General features: G+C 39.4%; 1 protein-coding gene across 2 annotated transcripts in view; it reads left to right on the forward strand.

Annotated features, from left to right (window-relative positions):
* foxj3 (forkhead box J3) overlaps positions 1-24,367 on the forward strand; it is an 84,264-nt gene that overhangs the window by 40,311 nt on the left and 19,586 nt on the right. For both annotated transcript variants that reach the window (XM_041979839.1, XM_041979840.1), the window contains exon 3: positions 22,999-23,073. In XM_041979839.1, coding sequence (XP_041835773.1) covers positions 22,999-23,073 — 75 coding nt within the window. The remainder of the gene's footprint in view (positions 1-22,998; positions 23,074-24,367) is intronic.

The raw sequence follows: 24,367 nt of genomic DNA on the forward strand, positions 1-24,367 counted from the left end.
TGGCATTTGTATAAGAGGTGAAACTGATACTTCCTGGCTTAAATCATTGTTTTGTAGGTTCTGAGCATCTTTAACAATGTGCTATGCCTCTGGTAATCACCATTGTCACATCCTAGAAAGCTGAGAGAGAAACTATAAGTATGGCAAATCACACTAAGTGCCTTACTCCCCTGAATGAAAAATGGTGCAGCTCTAAGAGAACCATATGAAGTGTAAAACTCTGGATTAATATTCAGAGAAGTGGCCCCTATCTGTGCGAACACAGACTAAATAGCCCATTCATGGGTGGTATTATTCATTGCAGATGCCTTGATAGGAGAAGGCCATTATGCAGAAGGAGAAAGCCAGTGCTGTGTCATCATCTCAAGGAGCCCATGATATACTGAGATGAAGCTATGCTGATTGCCTTTTAAAGAGCCCAGATGGAAATTGATATTAGAATGAGTTTTCCAATCAGTCGACGTTTATTGGAAATAGAATCTTAGGCACTCCTTTATTGCAGTCAGACAAGATGTATGAAGCCCATTTCCTGGGGAGACCAGATCTGGCATATGTACAGGCAGCAAGGAGGTGTGTGTGTCTGTGCATGGAGGTGAGGGGGAGATCAAAAAGCATGTGTTATCATAAATGGATTGATTTTAGCTTTTGTGGAAAGGTCTTTTGTAAGGAAATTAATTGTTTCATTTTGCAACCTTTGTTTCCTCTTTTGCCTTCATCATCTCTTGTTTATTTGGCAGTAGTGCAGCAGCATTTGTGCTCTCTTGATTTAACTTGCATACGTTTTCTGTTAACACTGGTGTCACCTGTGAGTTTTGTCAACTTGTGTACCTTTTTCACATGAATTGTTAAAATGAGTGTTGAACATTTTTTTTTATGCCTTGATACAAGGTTACATCAGCTTATAATGAATAGATCATTTGCTCATTGTGCACATTGTGTATACTCACAAATATTCAGACTGCATTGCTCAGAATTTTAAGGGTGTGTCTGATTAATCCAAATAATATATCTAAATATGTAGTAGAATTTAGTTGACATTTTTTTGTACATTTGAGGGTGGGTAGCCTAAGTGGTAATCAAACTGATGCTTCTGGCGTTACTAATGTTTTCTTTTTTCTAATGGATTATAGTTACACTGACATTAGAGCATAAGGGAAGAAATGGTACTAAAGCGTCAAATGTAAGATTTGAAATGCAACATTTTCAGTTTAGTTAGAATGCAATTGCTCTAACTTTGATTGTTCACTTGGAAAGTAAACCCATAGAGAATGTGCCCCGACATCACCATGCACAGAACTGTGGGATTGATCTGCCAGAATTCTGTTTACAACAGTTCAGCCGTGGCCATCACCTTTTTCATCTCTGTTTTATTCTGAATTTCTGACAAATATTTCATTTTTTCACCCAGTTGTGTACTCAGCTGCAACAGCAACTCTCACGATCAGCAGGCAAAAAGGAAATTAATGAACATTTCCATTCTCCATTTCCTAGCTTGGAGGCAGTGCCGTGATAAACAAATGACAATGAACAGTAGACTACTGTAGAAACCTTTTCCAGTTGATGTGGTTATGGCCGACCATGGTTTTGATACACTACCTGGCCAAAAAAGTCGCCACCAAAAAAAGATTTATTTCCATGTAGTATTGAATTAATTTTTCACCAGTATCTTGTATTGATGATGGGAGAGTCCGACCACTGCACAAAGCTTTCTCCAGCACATCCCAAAGATTTTCAAAAGGGTTCAGGTCTGGACTCTGTGGAGGCCAACCCCTGTGTAAAAATTATGTCTCTGCTCCCTGAACCACTCTTTCACAATCTGAGCCTGATGAATCCTGGCAAAGTCATCTTGGAATAGGGCCGTGCCCTCAGGGAAGAAATAAACTCATTGATAGAATAACTTGCTCGTTCAGTATATTCAGGTATCAGCTGACCTCATTCTTTGGACACATAATAGCCCCTTTCTGACTGTAGGAACCTTTTGCAGTTCCTATAACCTTTTCGGGAACCAGGCTGTTTTTTTGCACATTTGGACATATAGGAACTAGGGGTAAAAGCCCTCAGTTCCTATAACCATGTAAATAACCAACCAATGTTGCGGAACCTAGACCTGACCACCTGCAGCAACCCCAGATCATAGACGGCTCCCACAGGCTTGTACAGTAGGCACTAGACATTATGACTGCATCACTTCATCTGCCTCTCTTCTTACCCCTGATGTTCCCATCACTCTGGAACAGGGTAAAACTTGACTCGTCAGACCACATGACCTTATTTCATTGCTTAAGAGTCCAATCTTTATGCTCCCTAGCATACTGAAGTTTTCTTAAGGCTACACAGTTGTTTAGTCCCAATTCTTTGAGTTCCCTTCACATTGTTCATGTGGAAATGTTCTTACTTTCACTATTAATGTTGTTTATTTTCTTTACCATCTTATTTCAACAAATGTTTAAGTGATCACCATCATTCAGAATTTTTTTCTACCACTTTGCTTCATAGAAGATGACAGTTCCCCACTATCCTTCCAGCTTTAAGTGAGCAGAAATAAAGATTGCTGCATTTACAAAGTGTCAACCAAATGAAAAGGATGTTAAGCCAACAGATGAGGGGGCTCAACTGAAATGTCATGTAGAAAGGGTTACTGGTGCATATGCAACAAGCACAGGATTTTAAATTGCATGCTACTGATAAGAATGACACTTCCATGCACAGAGGAGAATATATGGATATTTCTCTCTAGCATGTTTTAGACATGTTTTTTAACATAGTTTGCTAGTGAGAAACCTGAAAATGTAGCTGTAAATAGTAGCTCTGTTCCACAAAATGGCGGACAAAGCCCCATTGATGTTGCATGTGCATACTAAGAAGTGGATCTCACAAACCTTTGTGATGCTTAACAATATGATCTAGTTATTTAAATTTGTGGGTTTTACTTTTACATTTTAACCCACATCGATAGGAAATAAGAATGGAACGGGTTTCTTTTCTATGTCAGGCTTAATATAGATTTGACGTAACTGGAATGATGCCTTTAGTAAAGTGTAAGTGATAGAATTACTCACTTTTGGTGGTGTTTGACGCTCTTCAGGTACTTTCTAGTTTAGTAAGAAAAGCACTTATCAACAGATTCTGTCCTACATGTGGGCTGTAAATGTAGAAATACCGTCACATTAAAAGTGTGAAAAACCACATCAGTCTAACCAGGATGCTGTACTGCACTGGAAACAGAAAAAACAGTTTGGAGATGTGATCATAGTCAGTAGCCTGCGTCACAATTTTTTTTCTCAATTCTTGTTAATGGCATGATTTCCCTGTCAGTTTTTTTCTGAGAATTCCTACTGAAATAGATAACTAACTAAATACAGATGAAGCTATGCTATATATATATATATATATATATATATATATATATATATATATACATATATATATATATATATAAGGGATGCACAGATACCACATTTTTACGAACCGAGTACACATACAAGTGCTTATATTTGAGTGCTTGCATATACCCAGACATGAGCACTAATAAATCCTGCTGCACTTCACTGTTAAGGAGTGTGGCGCACATGCAATGACTAAGTAGTTAATTGTGTGATATATCATATGAGTCCTCTGCATATGAGGCTGTAAAACTGTCAGGATCTTCATAAATAAGGAGGATAAAGGGGGTTTTGGTGGATTCTGTTCACAGATGTGACACAGCACCTACATTCCCAAAATAAGGTGATTTTGCCGCGAAAATGCCTAATTCAGATTTTTAATATAGCACGAGTAATAACTTTTTAAAACAGAGTTAAATAAATAAAACTGTTAGGCAGAGAAGAAAAAAAAAAATACAAGAAAAGTTAAACAAGAAAGAGGCAGATACTAATAATGATTGTGATTACCACTTGAATTTAAGGTGGCCATATTTGCGGAAAAACTGATCATCTTCATATTGTGATTTGACGTGGCCGTTGATAAATTTATTGTGGCCGCATTTCCCCAGATGACCGGTTGAATGGATAGTTTTAATGAACAGCTGATTGAAGTTGTGAGAAAGTACATAAATGTAAACAACACGCTGGATTTAGACGCGGACACCGCTGCGAGCACAACCACGTCCCGCCATGGACGAAGTTTCTCGTTAAATATGAACTAGCTGGTTAGCTGTGTCAGCTATTTATTGCATATATATATATATATATATATGTATATATATGTGTGTGTATATATATATATATATTTGTGTATATATATGTGTATATATTAATTACAAAAAAGATAGCTATATATCTATAAACGTAGAGATAGATAGGAATAGAAATAGAGAGTATTATAAAAATATGTAGCATAAAGAAAATAGGATATGTTGAACTTGTTTCATTGCATAACACAGTAGAATGGAATGAAATCCATTATTGGAATGTTTTCATGCCTGGGGCTTTTGAACAAGTTCCAGTAGCCTTAGGTTTGTTCCTAATGTTTTCGTGCTTGGAGAATTTTCACATCCCATCACACAAATGATATTTTCATCTAAGCCTGTGCAAAAGCCCTGGGAACGGTTTCCCTCCCAGTCATCAGAAAGTCACTTGGAACTCATATACTTGTAAAGGTTTTCACAAAAAAAAAAGAAACCTCAGATTATCAAAGATTTGTAAGATGAATAACGCTGACATGAAACTGTATTTTTTTTTATGTGCATGCATCATTCGGTATTTTTGCAGTTAAACGAATCCCCCTATATTGTGACTGAGCATGCATGTTTATGTGTATAATTAGTTGAAAGCAGGCATGCCAGGGTGGGGTGAATGTAGGTCGGATTTAGTCATTGCTCTCCTGTTCCCTTGGAGATGTCAGTCACAGCAATTTGAGACTCAACACACACATGTGTCTGTTCTGTATGATAATGCAGGCTGAGAGATGAGACCTGGCTAATCTTGGCACCAGAAACTCATTTAATCATCTCAATGGAACTCTATTAGCCTTGGCTTTTAAGAAATATCAGTGCTGGAATAAAAAAAAAAATAGTATCAAAAAAAAAAAAAAAAAAAAAGAAAGAAATATCAATAAGTGCTGTCAATAAAAACATATAATTCATCAAGGTCAAAAAGATGTGAATGTCTCATCTATGAGCAAGCAATTAGTGCATTTCCACACACCTCCCTGGATCTCAGAGGCACTTTTGATTCATGTTTTGAAGGTTTGTCTCTGCATTCCTGTTCATGATTCAGCTGGTAAACTGTAGCTTTTGTGTCCCTGTTTCTATTGCATAAAGCATTATCTTTGAACATCTACAAGACTGCTAGATATCAGTTATATTTATATATATGTTATATATACTAATACATATTTTAATATATTTATTTTAATGATATACTATAGTATACATCATGCTAGGTGTTCTAAACATATTTATTAAAAAAAAAGCATCAGCATCTATCTGGAGCTTTTTTCTATAATGCAGTGTTGTATGTCTTTTTTTGTCATGATAGATATTTGAAGCTCAGTCTTTTCAATTTCAAAGGTATTACAGACAATGGAAGCTGACCCAGACTACTACTCTGAGATTAAAAGTTAATCTTAGGAACAGCTCTCACCAGAAGGTCAGAAGGCCATATATTTCTCTCCATCAATTTTGCTTTGCAGTGACGAGTCTTGCAAGTCATGAATGATGACTTTACTTAAAGTATACATGCATACACCCTTTTTTTCTGGGACATTTTAAAAACAATGTGGTCTTTACCAGATCTTAAAATAAGCTAAATACAACATCAAATGAACAACGTATTACACTGTCATTATTTAACCATAGCTAAGCCAAAGCAAATGTGTAAAGAACTGAGTACATCTCATGCTTTTATTGCTTAATAGAACCTTATTTAGCAGCAATACCATGAAATAATCATTTTCTATATTTCTATCAGTCTTCATATCATTGTGGAGGAATTTTGCTTAGAGTTTACCTAATTTTGTTAAATAGCACAGTGTAATATGTTCACCTTAGGTTTTATTTATATAGCTTGAAGAACTAATAAGAATACGCCATCGTTAATTTATTATTTGTTTACTTGCTTTATTTTTTCACATGACTTTATGTTGGAATACATATTGTAATTTTTGCATTAAACTTTTTTTCTAAAATAAATCATTTTGTTTGAAATGTATTCAATTTATAATTTATATTTCACTTTAAGGAATAGAGGCTGATGGAAAGGTACAAAAATGTGCAAAACTCTTGCTCATCACGGATGCTGAGTTGCGTGTCACGAATGATAAATCAGCATTTGTTCGCCTTTGCTGAAACTGTTCGTGGGGCAAATGCTGCATATCTTCTGCAGATGCATGGCCTCGGGACATTTGAGGATGTTGCTGCAAGGGAGGGGGTATTCCCTTAGACAACCTCATGATGCATTACTACAGGCGCAGCATGGTATCAGACCAGTCAAACTATTTAACTTGACAATAGATTTTATTTAATTTGTTGATTTGTGAAATTGATCATTGTAGCTTTGAGATGATTTAAGTGCTGTTTTATTCAGTCAGAATGTCAACTGTGTTTATAATTTGTCAGCATTTAATTCCAAGACTTTTAGGACAGAGAAGCGATTAAAGATTAAAAATATATATACCCCAACTAGATTAGAAATAAACACTGTCAAATGATGTTTGTTAAACTAGATTTAAATTAATTATATTTGAAATTTACATTGTTTTATATTGTAACAGTGCACATTTAACAGAACTATATTAAAGCAACTTGAAAAATTGTTTTGTTATTGCTCTGATTCTGTTTTGCTGTCTGAAAATATAAAACTATCATCAGGGCAGAGACAGAGTGACAGAATGTAGGATTTCTTTTCTGCTATATTCTCTTTTGGAAACAAACAAAAAGTAACTCAAGTGTTGACCTCCATCCTCGTACCTTCTCTCAGCTCCTTGTGGACTTACTTCAGGCAGTGTGTGTAAATTCCCCTCTGCATTTCTTCCAGGTGAATAATGCCAAAGAAAATCGGGAGCAATTCTCAACCAGTTTAAAAATGCTTGAAATGTTTGCTCTTGAACATGAACTATTGAGGAGATTGTTGCTACTGGCAGGGTTTTATTTTTTCTTTTCTGCACCTGTGTACAGGAAAAGAAAATTAGTTTGAGGAGAATGTAGGTTACTGTTGATTGCCTAACACTGAATCCCCCTATGCATTTTCACTAAGGTCCATAGCTCTTACATGATCTTATTAAAAGGGAAATATAGCTTTGGTCTGTAAATTGTTGTGTGAGCAGAGATGGGGCACAGGGCTGCCTTTTGCAGAGGCCCTGGACCTTGCTTTGATCTCATTATAAAATGCAAATACACAGTACCCTAAACAGATCAAAGGTTCAACTTCCCATTGGATCTGAGGATTAATAATAGTTGCCTGGAGTAGCTTTCTATTTTTTAAAGAAGCGATTTGGGTAGCCACTGGTCCTCAGGACATTATTTGCTCTGGAGATAATATTCTCGCTCTGACTAGGGACTTGCCACAGCTCAGAAAATCCTTGCTACTTTTGCTCATTTGAATGAGATTGAGCAGGTATGAACGTTTGTACCTTCTGCTTATATCTCCCACCCCAAGCTTAGGTTTGCAGGGCTAGAAATCTGAAAGTGTAAAATTGCTTCACTACTAGACTTGCTGGCATTTACATCTACACTGCTGGTTGGTATCATCATTACACTGTCAGCAAGTGTTTAATTTTCTAGGACTTAACTGATACTCTGCGCTGAACTAACACATTTAAAGAAATACTTTTTTTGTTTTGTCTCTTCTAAAGCTGGATTCCAAAGTAATCCTAAAATTGTCTCTTTTCTAGACCGGTGTTATCCCTACCCTGGATAAGTTGTAAGTCTAAGTGATGATCATTTGCAGCAGTATTTTTAGATTGTAGATTACATTTTCAGATTCATTGTTAATTGTAGAGATGGCAAAAGTGACTGCATGCTGGCCCATCGCTGACTTATTCAGTTTGTGAGAAAGGTAGTGATTCATTCTGCACCTAGTTTGATCCTGCTGTTAGGCGTGTTCCCGTGTCAGGAAGCTCCAGCCTGGCCACCCGCCCACCAGCCTCACCTTGCGCCCGCCTACCGGCGCCCCACCGCTCACGCTTTGGCCCTTAGAGTGGGTGGGGAGAGCAAGCTGGCAGGCCTTGGCATGGATACGTTTTGGCAGGAGCTGGTGTCCCCACACTGCTGAGTGAAGTGCTGACTGCAGTGCAGTACATAAAAGGCCTGAGGCTTCTATTGCTTCCTCTAGTGGCCTGCAGGCCTGTTGGCTACAGTTGTATTTGATATTGTTGCTGTCACGTTAACAGCCAATACTGTGTTCTTATTGCCCATACACTACAACAATCAGCCACAACATTAAATCTATACAGGAGTAAAGTAAGCAACATTGCTCATCGTGTTTCAGTGCAGTGTTCTGTTCAGAAAATCTGTATGTTGACATTCACATTTAGGTCACTTTGTCACCTATCTAAATGTTTTTGCAGTCTTGTCAACCTCTTTAGAGTTTTTATGACAGTGAGGTGGACTTATTCAATATTCGGCAGGCGGTCAGTATGTCATGGCTCATTGGTGCATATATGACCCCTGTGATCATTTTAAGCATTCATTAACTTTTAACTGCTCCCTTCCATCTGCTCTTTTCGTTCAGTTAGACATGATGCAACAGCCAGTTATAAACGCTGTTGATCATTGTCATCAATTGATTCAGAGAGCTTCCTCCTCTGTGATAATGAGAACTGTTGAAGTCGATACCTGGCTGAGAGACAGGGAGCGTATGTGCTTCTGCAAGAAACCAGTCATAGTGTAATACTGAAAAAAGATGTAGATCTATATGCATATTCTTGATTGTAGCTTCAGGCTTTTGAGGGGGCAGAAATTAAATTAATTTGTTTGAGACGTACTCTTCACTTTGCAATAACAGAGAATCATGAAAGGCTCAGGCTCTGGGATCCTTCTGTGGTCACTCTTGACATATTCAGCTGACTGACTTTAATCATGTAAGGTTGTTTTTAATAGCCAAGGAAGGGGATAATATTTAAGCAGACATTGCCTTTTGTTTCAGATCTGTATTTTGAAGTGCAGTCAGGCGTGAACATCTCCCTCAGTGTCAGTTAGAGATATAAACTGCAAGAAATTTGAAGCACTTTTCAGAGCAGTACATAACGGGGAAAAATCATTAGCCACTTCTTAGACTTCTCAGAGAGGAAGATGAAGAGCTGTTCAGCAAATCCCTCAGTCGCCCATCAGTGCCTAAAAAGATTGAAACAATTAACACTTTACTTTTTCAGTATTCATCCTCAGTTTCCCCAGTGAATAAGTCACAGCGTTTTTTTTTCTTTTTCATTGGCACCCATTCAGTTATTTACCTCAGTAAATCACAATAGATTACATTTACGTTCACATATAAAGTTTCACTGCAGAGTAAATTTAACTTTTGCATTTTACCTCCTCAATTTACTATAATTTTAACTCTGCTCCTGTGCACTTCAGAATAGGTATTTATAGGAATTGGTGACATTATTGCCTAAGTTATGGAAACAAACAGGATTGTGTGCTCTAATATGTCTGTTGGCTAACTTTAGTAAGAAGTCCTTAGATTGCAAAGAGATCACTGTACACAATTTATCCTCTATGTATTTAACTGGCTCTATGTATAGATTGATTATAATCATTTTTATAGTGATTGATTAGGGTACAATTTAATCCTCCCCTCTAACAAACAGACTAATATAAAGCAATGCCACATTGAAAAATGGCTTAGTAACTTAATGACTTTTCACTTGTGAATGTTATCCAACCTCTTGTTTACACTGGGATCACAGATAATTTCTTTTGAAAAAAGCCTCTTGTATGCACACTGATTTTTGCCCTGACAAAGAGGAGTAGAAAGGAGAGAGGTACACTGAAGAATACTGCTCTCTATTTATAGAGAACAGTCTTAGAAATCTGCTTTTATCACAGATTCTGCCCTGTTAAACTCACCTAAACTAGAGGTAGAGTGGCTACCGCTGCCTCTGGATCAGCCTGTATATAGAACGCACCTTAAAATACAATTTCCCCAACTGTTTAAAGAAATCAGTTTTTAAGCAATTATCATATTTTTATTGGACATGAATTATTTTTATTCATTTTTTTTTGTTCTGCTGTTGTTTAAATAAAATTAACATTCTTAACTATGGTAGCCTGCTTTACGTAATAAAAAGCTGCCTCCCATTAAGCTTGCAGCTCAATGATTTGCCAGCGCTGTAGCTTGCACATAGCGTTTCCTTTTTAAAAATGAAAGGGGCTGCAGGACTAATTAGCAGAGGGTGGAGAAGGATCTTTTAAAAGAGACTCCAGCAACCTGAGTCTGCTGATATGGACAAAGGTCTGGAGCTTGACTGATTTAAGCCCTCCAATGAATATCCTCTTAGAGCGCATGGGAATTCACCCATGCTGTCTGATATCCTGACTGTGGGTTATTCACATCTGACAGGAATTTTAAAAGGAGCAAACTGGCCTCAATGATTGGCATGTTGATAAAATCAGCATGGCAAGTAATTATCGTGAAATACGTCTAGCCGGTGTTGTTTGATTTCATCTTTGTTTTCATCCATTCGCTGCCTTCACTGGTAATTATTTAACACCAGTCACCCTCTGTGCCAGTCTCACACAGCTAATGGCTTCACTCTGCTCTTCCTAATCCTTGCCTTTAAAGAAAAAATCAAGCAACCATGTTTCTTCACATGACTTTGCTTATTGGTATTTACAGCTTCTTATCGATCAAGATGTCACTATGGCAGAGAATATGTAGGGAACAAGGTTTTTGTTCTCTGTCTTGTCAATGAACCAGGATGGCTGTGTCTTATCCCAGAGGGACATTTGATCATTCTGCTGGTGCGTCCTCAGTGGGGTCAGCAGTCTGTGTCTGAGAAAGGGGGTGGAGGAGGGGGTGACACAGCTGTGGCAGCCGAGTGGAACCAGTGATGGATGACATGCCAGAATGGGCCACGCTGCCTTCCCAGGCGACTGTATTGACTGGCACATCTCTCGCATCTTGCATTTGGCATCAGCAGGGCTAATCGCAGGTCATGCTAGCCGCAAATGTGATATGTGAATATCGCTCCTGTAATTGCTCATTTGTCAACGTCAAATCTGAGAGCGGATTTCTGCCACATTATAGAAGGAAAGTTGTTGTAATGGGTAAACCTACAAAGAAACCAATTACATTTTTAATAGTATTTTATATTTTTCAGGTCATGTGAATTTGTCATAAAGGCTTTCGTTGAGTAATTTCTTTGCGTTGATGTGACTTGATTTTTTTTTAATTAACACTGGTCTAAACTCTGTTATGGTTTAAAATTTTATTTTAGCATGCAATAGTAAATGCTGCTTCTATTTTAGTACAAATTGTGTAGGTTCTAATGGTATGTAAATTGTTTTGTGAATGTGTGTGTGTTCACAGTGATATAATCCAAGCCCTGGCTCTAAGCCCTTCAGCCTGTGCTCCACCAGCCACAAGGCCACAGCCTCTCTTCGCCAGTTAATTGCATCTGAATTAGTCCATTAATGTGGCCATGTAGAGGAATGAAAGGGTGCACAGAGGTGTCTGGCCTCTTTTGACCACTGCAATGTATTATTAATGGGTCAGCAAGTCTGGCAGCTCTGCATTAACTTGGCTAATGGACTGTTGGGTGGATCTGTGATTCCCTTTCAGAAGGAAATCAAATCTAACACATTAGAAAGGGAAAGAAAAAAGAAAAGAGGCATTTCTTAGGTTTTCGTATGCCTTTGTGCCAGGAACGCCTACTCCAGAGAGATTTTTTTTCTGGTTACAAAAACATTTCTTTTGAATTTGATGTGTCAGAAATGTCCTGAAGGAATTTCTTCAAATATGACAAACATTAATTTGTGCACAAGAATGAGCAGCTGAGAATTTAGAAACAAAAGTGAAGGTTTTCACCTCATAAAATCCAATTTTAGCCATAGCTCAAGAAGACACATAATTATTACAAAGTTTCATACAAAAGTCTGCTGAAGGTCTGCTAAAATTATGCCATAATGAGATTACATGACTAAGATCTGGTTAAATGGAAACATAATTGTGACATAATCTTCTGCTAAAAAAACATTCCTTGCCAGTATTGAGCATAATCAACACAGAAATATGCAAAAAGATTGTAAATACATTTTAGATTTTATGATATAAGCTGATAACACCAGTCTTTGGTGCCCCCTTGAAGCTGATAATGATGCCGATATCATGTGAAGATGTGTGTGAAGCATCCTTGTTTAAGAATTTGTAGCATCTTTGAAGTTACATACAGTACACATTTTCAACATTTGAAGTATTTTAAGCTGCATGTGCACAGCTTTACTGTTTGTCAAATTCAGCTAAACTTGGCAAAGTCTTCACTACATTTACCAAGAGTTGGGCTGGAACTCATGTGAGTTGCAGTCCTTGGCAGAGTCACAAAAGTGAAAGCTTTAATTTTCCCCAGTTTGTTGGTGAGAGCAGCGATTTACAGTGGGTAATTGCCCAGTGTCTGTCATTGAGGGGAACAGTAATGCACTTTGCTAATGTAAAACTAAGAATCAGATCATATTAATGTGCACGATGGTGAATGGCTTTCTTTTTTTCCCCTTCTGCTTACGCTCTAGCCTCCAGGCCAAATGTGCTCAAAAACCTTATGATGATTGCAGTAACTGTAAGAGTTGCATGACAAGAATAAACCACACAGGAAAACTGAACACTTTATCTAGTGATCATCTACTTTTGCCAGTGAGTGATACACACCCTAGCAATTGGGATGTAAATAGGCAAAAGAAATTAAGCAGAAGACGTCTCATATTGAACGGGTAATTTCCCACTGTGTTTAATTTATTCTGATGTGTTTCTAGTTTATTTATTTAAATATATTGTGGATAACTGAATAATACAAAGAATTATTTTTGGCTCTCAAAAAGTCTGTAGCTTAAAAAAGTAAGTAGAAATAGCAGTTTAAGAAGTTCATGTGACTACTTTTATTTATTTATTTACTGATGGTTGGTTGCATATTAAGCATCTTTGTGTAGATAACAAGGAATAATCAAAGGTCAAAATATCTGTTTTATCTTCTGATTGGCAAAATGTCTTCTAGTAGACCTTATTCTGTTTTGCATTTTGTCTTCCAAACCATCATTTGGTAGTCTTAAGAGTTTAAAAAGGCATTTAACTAGCAAGCACACAAGACTTTCTGTGAAGTTATTTAATTTGTCTAACTCTTAAGTGGACAGTTGGCACTACCCCGTCACCATTAGTAGCTACAGTCAGTTCTTCATTGTTAGTGTTCACTGTAGTCAGCATGCTGCTGTGAGCCATCGTGAGAGGATAGCATCAGAGGCTCCTCTTCTGGCTGATAATTAAGTGGCGTACTGACAAACGGCTTTCATCAGATCCCTCATGTGGAACTGAGAGCATGCGAAGGCTTTCAGGGAGGATAAACCAGAGGACGTCACTTTGCTTCCAATCTTTCATGGCCTTATGCTGCCTCTGCAGTGGAGGAGGAAGGGAGAGAAAAAGCATCCTGTAAAGCACATGAGAAAAGTGAAAGCCAGTGTCGCTCAGGCAGTTAGACTCATTTTACAGCGCAGAATAAAGCAGCTGTCTTTGCTGATGTTGTCAGTCTGAACTATACCAGCTTCCCAGTTTGTCTTGAGTGACTGAGCATACAGACGCTTATGACAACTTTTTGCCCGTTCAAGAATCTATCAGTATTTGTTTTCTTCTGCTTTGCTTCTTGATTGTGTTTATCACTCGGTGCTCCCGGTTACCTTGGAATTCTTTCTGGTTAGCTGTTGGTGATATCCCTGTTTAAATTCAGGGATGTTCTGAAATAATTTACCTAATGAAATCATGGTACATTTCTACTTGCTGCACCGTGTAATAGTTTAACAAGTCTAGCAACACCAAAGGTTGCACAAGGCAGTTTTACTGTGTGCGGTTTGGGTTTGAGTGAGGCAGCGTGGAAGAGGCACAAATATTAGCAGAAAAGAGAGACAAAGACAGATAGCTCTCTGAGGGACTGTGATCAAATAGGCCTTATATGAGTGGCTCACGGCTTTTGTTGTAGTATGACCTGCCATTCAGGGTTGCATTAAGTGAATTTTTTCCCCCACAGCTTTTCAAATCTACAGTGACTGACTCCAAATTTAAAACGGGACTGCACGAATTTAAAACATTCAAGTGTGTACCGTAACCTCAAGAGCACCTAGAAAATAATGTAGAGATTTTTTTCCCTTCCATTTAATTTCTACAGGTCCTTTCCAAGGTTGGCCTTAAATGGAAAATAAAAAAAAATCCACAGTTAGAGAAGGGAATGCGGATACAATGCCTTTGTGAGATTGAGTTCAGAGCACTTGTGGTGGATCTTTTGGTCTTTAACCCCGTTGCCTCTGTCAGAAAGGGAACATCCTTGGTGCAGCATTCATTAACTTCTGATATGCCACAAGGGAGCTATGGAGGTTTTTGTGTTGGCTCGGTCTGTTGTTAGAGCTCGATAGGTTGCGGTATCCTTGGAGTTCCCTTAGACAAATTACTTGGGAGATAAAGCTGGATTGCTTTGTCTTTATGGTATTATTGGAAATTTCTGCAAAATCAGTATAAGCAGGTAAGCTTTAGTCCTACTTTTACTGTGTTTACAAATATCCTTGGTTAATTTGTATCAGATGGTGGTTAATATGTAGACAGTTTGGTCCAATAAGGCCTGCTATTGTTATCAGGGATAGTCTTCTGTTGAGGTGGAAATGTGTTGGCTTGAATAAATGACTGTTCTCTTCCGCTGATGAAGAACATAGTCAGTACTCTTTCCCTTTGCTGCATTTCAAATGTATGGAGGCAAGCCTCTGGAAGCGATGCAACTGATGCAAACCATAGACCTGTGCTGTGTTTTCAGCTTTCTTTCCTTTTAGCTGCTACTGGATTTTAAGAGGTTGTAACCTTTTTGATTTTACTTTCATTAATTGCACTCTACAGATTTTTAAAAAGCCTTACTAATAAGATCCACTCATCTTTGCTGCAAATGTTATGAAAGGTTTTTGTATTTTGCTGTCACTATTTTCACCCTCTCTTTTTTGGATCCGTACATGTAATTGCTTATGAAGCTAATTTCTTTCTTGCATGCATGTATTTCCCTCGTTAAACGAGTCTGCCAATGAAAAATGGGTTTAATTTAGCCAAATGCTCACTGTTGAGGGGGTTGAGAGAAAATACAATTTCCCCATAGTGTCATGTCCTTCTGCAAAAGTGGCTGTTGAGTTTTAATTACTATAATACCTCAGAGTGTGACATTAGATGACCTGGGTGCAGATGGCAAAATTCAGTCAGTATGATTTTTTTTTTGTTTTTTTTTTTTTCTTCTTTTCTGGTGTGCCTGTTTTCTTTTGACTTTGCACCATGGATATGGAGGTCTCCTAGTTCTGAGTAACAGGTTATTATATTTATCACAGATCTCACCTTGGCATGCATTTTCTGCAGCAGACAAGCAAGCCCTTAATGTTTTATTAAAACTACATACAAGTGAGTAAAGATCAGAGACTGAGCAGCATGCCAACATATTACTATTAGATGCCAAGGGAGGCAGATCAAATTCCTTTGGAGATGGTTAGAAAAATGAGTGTTGAAAATCGTTATAGTTGATTTCTTTGGGGTTTGAGTGTGGGCTTTTGGTTTCTTATTAGTTTTACCAGATGCAAGAGAATTTTTTGGTGTATTGGACAGTGTGTGTTGACATACTTCTGAAGTCTGACATTATGGTGTTTGAAGAGGAGGGGTCACTACTCAGTAAGCTTTGAAGTTGTGTTAAATAAGATAAGACATACTTTATTCATCCTCAACTAGGGAAATTTAGGTGTCCAGCAGCATACAATGTTTGCCTTAATCAAGCATTCTCACTACCATACAAAACCACAACATGACAACAACATTACACCATGACAGCATTGAATAAAATAAGTTAAAAACTATCAATAGCAATAAATGTGCATTAATGTGATTTATTGTGGAGTGTCATATATGCCGGGATAAACGACCTTCTAAGCCTCTCAATCTGCAGCGGATGGAGAGGAGTTGGTCACTGCAGCTGCTTCTCTGGGCAACCACAGTGTCATGCAGGAGGTGACTTCTGTTCCTGAGAATGGCCTGCATCTTGCTCCTAATGCGCTTTTCCACAAGTTCTCCAACAGAGTCCACCCCCCCTCCCCATCACTGACACACTTCCTGACTAGTTTGTGGAGCCGTTTCCCCTCTCTGGCTGTCATGCAGTTCCCCCAGCACACAACAGCAAAACATACAGCACTAGCGACAACTGACTGATAGAAGAGGCTCAGCATTTCACTGCAGACTTAAAAGGGTTTAAGCTTCCAGAGAAAGAAGAGTCTCCTCTGTCCTTTTTTGTGTGCTGCATCTGCATGCACCGATCAGTCCAGCTAATAATCCAGGTACACACCCAGATATTTATAAGTCTGGACCAATGTCAATGTCCTCCCCCTCAATTGCCACAGGGAGGTGATGTGCCTGCTGCCTCCCAAAATCCACCATCATCTACTTGGTTTTAGAGGTTTTTAGGATTAATATTTAAGAAATAGAACTAAATATATCTTTGATACATTTTTCTGTCTAGAGTTTGGAAACAGTTTTTGTGGGGCACCACTGAAACTCCAGAATTTGTGTTACGACCCAACTTAAGGGGTAGGGAAGGGTGTAACAAAGACACGGTGAGGACAGTTGTTATTTCAAAATAAAAGCACATTTATTTACAATTCCCGTGCGAAGTGATGGACATCCTGTAACACAAAATAAGATGAGCTGGGGTTAGCGGACCTGCAGAAAGAAACAAACTAAAACCTATACCAAACACACACCGAGTGCAAACGAAACACAACCGCCACTCGGTGGTGAAACTAAAAACCCAAACAAAAGCAACAGGCCCATAACTAAAGTGACCGTCGTCACAACACAATAAAACGCTAACCTAGCCCAGCTCTAACACAAACACAAAGTAAACTTAACTCAACACTTAAACACCTATTGTGGAAAGGAGGTGGTCGCGACACACACACACCCGGTGCACAACATGAGGGGGAGAGCGGCCGAAGCCTTTCTGGCATCTCCCCCCCCCAGACCTGCCCCGGCTGCAGCCTCTTCAGCCTGAGCTGTCCTTCGGGCTGCAGCCTGACTGGTCCAGAGGGGTGCCAGTCACACAGGGGCGGGGACAAAGGCGCTAGCCCTGGCCACTCAGGGCAGCGCTCTGCCGCCCCCAATCAACACACAAACGGCCTCAGCTGTCTGCAAACAGCAGGGGCCGTAACACACCCCTCCTAAAGTGTCAAAATCCTCACAAGGATTTTGGCACAATACAAAAACACAACAAAACAAAATAAACACACGAACACAATTGGCAGTGCTGCTCCTAACCCAGCCTGTGCCTCAAAAAGTTCTCCACTGAGAACAGGGTGGTACGCCAACCCTCGGGGACTGCCCTACCGTCCCCGACTAGGGACATCAACCCGGCGGGACCCATCCCGCAACTCACGCTCGAGCAGTCCAACTGCCCAATGGCTACCACCCGGCACAGCTGGCACACAAAAACACAACACTACCACACATATGTCATTTAATATTTATTAAGTAAGTATTTCATGTGTTTTTTGTGAAGGTTGTGGTTAAACTAATGGAGCTGACAGTTGTTTAAATCAGAGCTGTCCAAAGTCAGTTCTCAAGGCCTGCTGTCATTCAGATTTTGGATGTTTATTGATGCATCGCACCAGAATCAGATTAATAGGTTAAAATGCTTGGGGAACACTTGACAACAAGCTGTTAGGGAAAGCCATTTACTTTGTGTTGGAGCAGGGAAACATTTAAAATTTGAAGAACTGTGGCCCTCGACGACTGAAGTGTTAAAAACTGGCATCCTTCAGCAACATCCCATAGTAGTTTTGTGATCAGTTGCAAGACTTTTGTTCTCATGTCTTCAGTGTCAGAGCTCTTTTAAATTGTCTTATGATTGTGCCTCAACAGATTTACCTTTCTCTGCCTTTGTGTCTGGGGTTTTTTTTTTTGTTTTTTTTTTCCCCAAAGCAATGCCTTGCTGAGTAAAAGCCGTGGCATCCCACATGCCTTCCCACACCCACTACAAATAGACAACGAAGGTGCTACATTCCGTGGCCTTGGTGCACATCCTTGAGGCTGAGGATTTTGTTCTGTGTTGGTGGGCATGTCACAAGGTCCATCCGAAACAACAAAGGCCTAAAAATATAATAGAAAAATACAAATACAGTAATCTACCTGTGTGTTTGTAAGGGTGCACATGCATGTGTGTTACTGCATCCGTGCTGATTCACTTCCTGTTTCCTTTATTGTGGCCATGTTCACAACACTCAGTTCTTATTGCAGTTTACTGTCATGCTACCCCTTTTTTCTTTATTGCTTTTATGTTTGTTTGTGTTTGGTCTCTCTGTCCTTGTAAAGTAAAGTAGTTTCAGTTGTTCTTTTTTTCTTGTTTGTTCTTTTTTTAATCTGTCCATCATTCAGAGTTGTCAACAGGTAAGTCAGATGTCTTTTCTTCCAACCAGCAGTACATAGAACAGTTTGCTTTGATTTGTCTGATATTCCCATTCTCCCATCTCCTTTACAAATACTCCATACAAGATACTGAGATGCAAAATATTAGATGTGACATCAGCCGTGAATAGTATCTAAATGTGACTCTTTGATCCATTCTGAAAGCCTTGTGGTACATTTGGTCTTCTATTTTAGTTTTTAGTGTAAAAAGACATGTTGTTTTCTTTCAAAATGGGCTAAACTTTGAATATGAAAGATACTCTTCAGTGGTTACACAGCATCAGCTAAAGTGACCGTGCCTTACCTTCTGCTTGAAAATGGTGTTTGTGCTCCATTCACCTGCTGTTTCTCAAAATGTAAATTCGTATAAGGAATATCTTTATATTTATTGATCTTTAAGAACACCTGTCGTGGAGTTTACTGAACTGTTTAACCACTGGTACCAGTCGCCTTTTATCCCTGCCTGTTTTCCCACTCAGGGCAGTGCTTGATAGAACACTTTGATCACAGTCAGTTAATCCAGCAGTGCTTATGTTGCTCTCCATCATAGCTGAATCTAAACAGTTGTCGAGCACCTCTCAGGCACCTTAAACTTTCACTTGTTCTCAGTAATGCTCCAAGTAAATGCACAATTCAACAGAAGCTTTTTTGCCCACTGTTATGTTTTCCACTTCTAACAGAAGCTATATTATCTTGTTTGTTGATTAGAGCTGCAATGAACCTGTTTTTTTTTTTTTGTTTGTTTTTTTTTCCTTGTAAGCTTTTTCTAGACGCATGGAGTTGCAGATAGATGGTGTGAAACTGGCAAAGCCTGCAACATACAGTGGCATTGATTTATTCAAGTTGGACCACACTGCGAGTCCTCCTCTCCCTTGGCTGCTAGTGTTCATCCCTATGTCATAACTGGTATATGTGTATAAGCATGTCTTTATGAGCAGCATGCAGAGTTCAGTCCCTTGGGTCCCTGACCATGTGCACAGGGTGCCTCCTCCTCCCCAGCTGTGAGGAGCAGGGCTCTGACATGGCCTGTCCCTTTAGCTCACTCTGAACGTTTGACACGCCGAGCACAGAGGTCAGCCTGACCTACTTTCCCCTGGCGGCCCTTCTGCCGAGTTGCAGCGCTTCTCAGCAGGGGAGGCAGCGAGGGCGGAGTTGCTTACGCCTCCACTGCTGTCCTGGTGTGTTAAATCACCGCCATTTGTTAGCAGACACGTTCTAGTGTGTGCGCGCATTTTTTTTTAGGTGTGTAGGAGGCATCCCACATACATGGACACACACACACACACACACACACACACACAGAGGCTTGTTCTGAGGTTGGACGTGAAGTGCTCTGTGGGGGTTGCAGGTAGATGCTGGGCAGCACTTGGGCAGAACCCCTGCAGTGAGCTCTGTCTGACTCACTTTGTGTACAACTGCTAACACACTCTGACCTCTTCCACCTACTTCATTTCCCTCTACTGTAGATCTACTTATACCTACTTATTGCATGCTGTCTCAAAGCAAAGACTTCATACAGACCCGGATGGTAAAGCATAGAGCTTATATCTTAATCTCAGAGCTGTTGTGTTAACACTGATGTCTTGTTTATGTGTCCAGTTGTGACTTGCCATAATTATATATCATTCTGTTTTTGTGTTGCAATGTTTTTCTCTTCTACTCAGGAAATAGAATCCAACAAAGGTGATTACTGGCATTGCCATCATGATGCCTTTGTTGAAATCCCCTTCAGTCCATCATCTACAAATGACCCATGGCCCACCAGTTCCACAACAAATGTCTTAAGTAGTGGGAAGATTTTACCTTGCACAATACAGGATGTTGAATGTTCAGGGCCTGAGAGGAGCATAGGAAAGCAGGCAGTCAGAGTTCATTAAAAAGTAAACTTTTGATGTAGCAGCATGCCATGGCTGCTTGACCGTATCAATGATTTAGGTCTAGCAGAAGGTCCTTAATGGATAGAGCCACCTCTCTGTGCAAGTTCAGCTGCTTCTATCCGCCTGGTATTAAGTGGCACACACACTCAGACACAGATAGAGGCTGTGAAAGAAAAATGTTTTAAAGTACTTTAGTGTGTGTTGCATTGTAAAGCTTGTATCAGAACCCTCTTACTCTCCTTGTTGACATATGTTGGGGCTTTAAAGTAGCACGGACTGGCTAAATTGAGAACCTCTTATCTGTTTGTCACCATCTACTATGCATGGGCACGCTGTGCATGCACATTGTTTTATTCATCCAAACTAATGCCGAAATATAACAAGCCAAGGGACACAATGCTGCATAAAGGAAAACGCATTTATGATGCCGCTTTTGCTAAGAAGCCTGACTTTGGATGAGAAGCTATTTGGCTGAGAGTAGGCTGTATCATCAAATATGCAACAATGGAGTTAATCAGTAAATTGTTCTGCCCATGGGCCATCGGATTACTGTTACTCTCTTTCAGCATCTGCATATGTCAGTTCTTCATTATGTTTGGGATCTGTTTCTGCAAACAAGGGTTTTCTGCATCATGGCAGCGCACAAAATCTAACTTGGGGGGAAGAAGTCATGCACATGTGGCCAAGTTATGGTTCTGATCACAGTGCAAATCTGAGCACTATCTGTGGAGAGATCTAATAACAGTTTGACCTAATGCTATTGTGGTCCAAGACATGATCATAAATAATTCTGGTGTGTCAGCAGCTTGAATGGTTGATAATGTTGAGCTTATCTCTTTCTTGAAAATAAAGAAATATTAAGGTAACAACTCTGATAATAGAAATGTTAAATGGGTCAGTTAAATGTAGATTGTTTGCTCTTGAATATTTTTCTTTTTTGTATAATTTTGAATTAACTCTTTTTGTTAATAAACTATCAGAAAGCATAACAGCTTCTTTTTTGTTTGCTATATTTAGATAAATCAGTGGAGAGACAAATTTATGATGTACACAGTTTTATTTTTGGGTATTTTCTCTTTAGTTTTTCCCCCGTTTCTGCAGGTATTTGGGTGCTACTTCATCCAAGTTCTTACACAAGTTTGTGTTTTTGTTTTTCAGCATCTTTAATTACATTAAATCTATGCAGGTTAACAATGGTGGCTATTTAGTGTTATACTTAAAAAAAAAAAAACTATAAGTGAGTGCTAAAATGGGACAGTAAGTGTGTAATCTTAAAAGCTCAATTTTTCAGCCTGTGGCAGAATAAGGGCTGCCCTGACTTCAGTGGGAAATTTAATCCATCAGTCACGAAAGTGTAGAGCCTTGACTGAGGTGACTGATTATAAGATGAGTGGCCAAGGGGTCCTTGGAATGATGGACCTGCCAATTGACTTGAGGTGGAGGAGCTCGGTGATTGCACCCGAGTAGCGTTTGACCGTGGCTTTTAGAAAGGAAGGATCAGCTAGTTCCTGCACTAAAGGCCAAGCAGATAACTGTTTGATATTTAAAAGATATATTTTGATTTGAGTTTCATTTTTGGAAAGTTTGCCCCGATGGTAGAAGAACAGAATGCTTTTTACTGTGGCACCAGTTTTTCCCTGTATATCTTCTTTGGAAGAGCTGTGTTAGACCTTTACTTGATTGCACTGGCATTTCAGAGTGATTTTAACAAGTGAGATTGACCACATTACAACAAGCCTGTCATTATCATCCCTCCTGTGGTATAATTGCCTATATTGTTGAAAGAGCGGCTCCCGTCTTTTGCATTGGGGTGGGTTTCACTTCCTGTTTCTTTCTCTTGCACGCCTCTCTGTGCTTATCTCCTGCATCCGTCAAACTCATCAGAGAATCCTACCACTTTTTAGCATGACCATCTGTCAATACTATGCCATAAAGTGGAGTGGATTGAAGAGATGTGCATCCATTGGCTCTTCTAAGCCCTCAGCTGGACTGGCTCCAGCTGGTTCTGAGGCCCTTGCTGTTGCTGGTTAACCCAGGCCAGGAGCATTGCTCTCCAGTTGTAGTGGCTACTTTAGCCTGACTCTCCTCCCCTATCAGGCAGCTGGATGAACCTCCCTCTTCACCACTGTGGAGTAGCTTGTATCACTGTAATGAGTTAACTTTCAGAATGATCTACATAATTTATTTCCTGCCCCCACAGGAGGCTGCTGAAGCTTTAATTAATATCAGGCCCTGCTATCAGCAACCATCCCAGTGTGGGATTCCTTCTGGCACCTATTTTTGGCACCCATGGAATTTGATATGTTGTGCTGCTCAAATGAAGTTTGTTAAACATTGGTGAAAGATATGTTTTTCTGATGGCTTTATACACTGACTGAACTCCTTTCAGCTCTAATATCACTGAAACAAACATGAATGACAGATGACTGAACCTAAATAATACATTTCCAAAAGTTGTGTAATCTGATTTATGATGTGTTCACTTATCTTACCACCTTTATCTTTTTTTGCCCCTCCCACAGAACTCAATACGGCACAACCTGTCATTGAACAAATGTTTTCTCAAAGTGCCTCGCTCCAAAGATGACCCTGGAAAGGTAAGCCTGCAAAACATCTTGATTATAAACAGTTAAGACTGCATGTAGGTGAGAAAAATACAAATGGAATGTGTATAATTGGCAGAATTCACAGTTAAAGCAGATTTGGAGATGTGTGTCATGCTATCCCTAGTAGAAAAATCTTACCTTTGACTGGCTGCCAGGACTCTGACAGTCTAGAAACGGACAGAATGCCCATAATCTATTATAAACGTCCCACCCCTACAGAACTGCATTTTACATGCAACAAGAATTTTTGGACCAGTACAAACAGTAGATGTGGTCAAACACTGGCAAAGTTGGGTGCATAGCATAGTAGTCCTAGTTGTTTCCAGAATTTGTTATCCCAGAAGTATTTGAAAAAAAAAATCTCAAAATCAGATATCATGTAGTCCCAGCTCAGCTCTCTGCCTGCTATTTTTCTCCTCAATAAACGGATGAATAGGCCATGTTAATATGACATTTGAATCTCAGTAGGGCCACCTACATTTTCTACTTCAGCCTGATTTTATTTCACGATCTCTAGCGACATAAACCTGGTAGGTAGCTTCTCCTGATGGATTGTGTTGATCATGAGGAAGGAGCTTATAGATTTCCATTTATTTTGATAGCATGCATAGGTCCAGTCATATGTAGCCTAACCCAGATACCATCCTGACAGAGTACACAGTACATATGCTTGGGGAACCACACAAATAATTACATGTGTGCACGCACACACCAACACATGCATGAAGAGCAATGGCAGGCTGTGTAGAGGATGGGGACTGAATGCTAATTTCATGTTTTGCTGTAATCCTCTGATATTGACACTCCTGGGAGCTGCTCCTCTAAATACAAAATAATCTATTGCTGTATGGATCCTATTCCAAATGCATGGCTACATGCTCACATCCTTAATGTTTAATTTGGAATTTTCCTCACTCCCTTCCCCCCCGAAGACAACTTCAAAGAGCTGCTAGCCGGTCTTGATATGTTGCATCAATATTGTAATGTGGCAGGAATATGAGAACTGCTGGTTGGATGAGATAGGAGAGTCATGTCGCTCTCTGTCTGTCTCTCTCACTCTGAGATGGTGTAAGAGATGACAGTATTGTGTATAGCACACCCTGTCTAACCTGGAGGTAAGAAATTTAGCGTGTGAAGGCTACCGTTGATAATCTTCATTTTAATTGCTCTCATATTGCGGCCTGGAGTTGCAAGGATAACCACTGTACGTTTTTGTTTGTATTTCCAAAATTTACATACAAAAGAGAAAACAGATGACATAATTTATGGTAATGTATGAAAATGA

The sequence above is a fragment of the Melanotaenia boesemani genome, chromosome 3 (assembly GCF_017639745.1).
Source record: "Melanotaenia boesemani isolate fMelBoe1 chromosome 3, fMelBoe1.pri, whole genome shotgun sequence".
NCBI lineage: Eukaryota > Metazoa > Chordata > Actinopteri > Atheriniformes > Melanotaeniidae > Melanotaenia > Melanotaenia boesemani.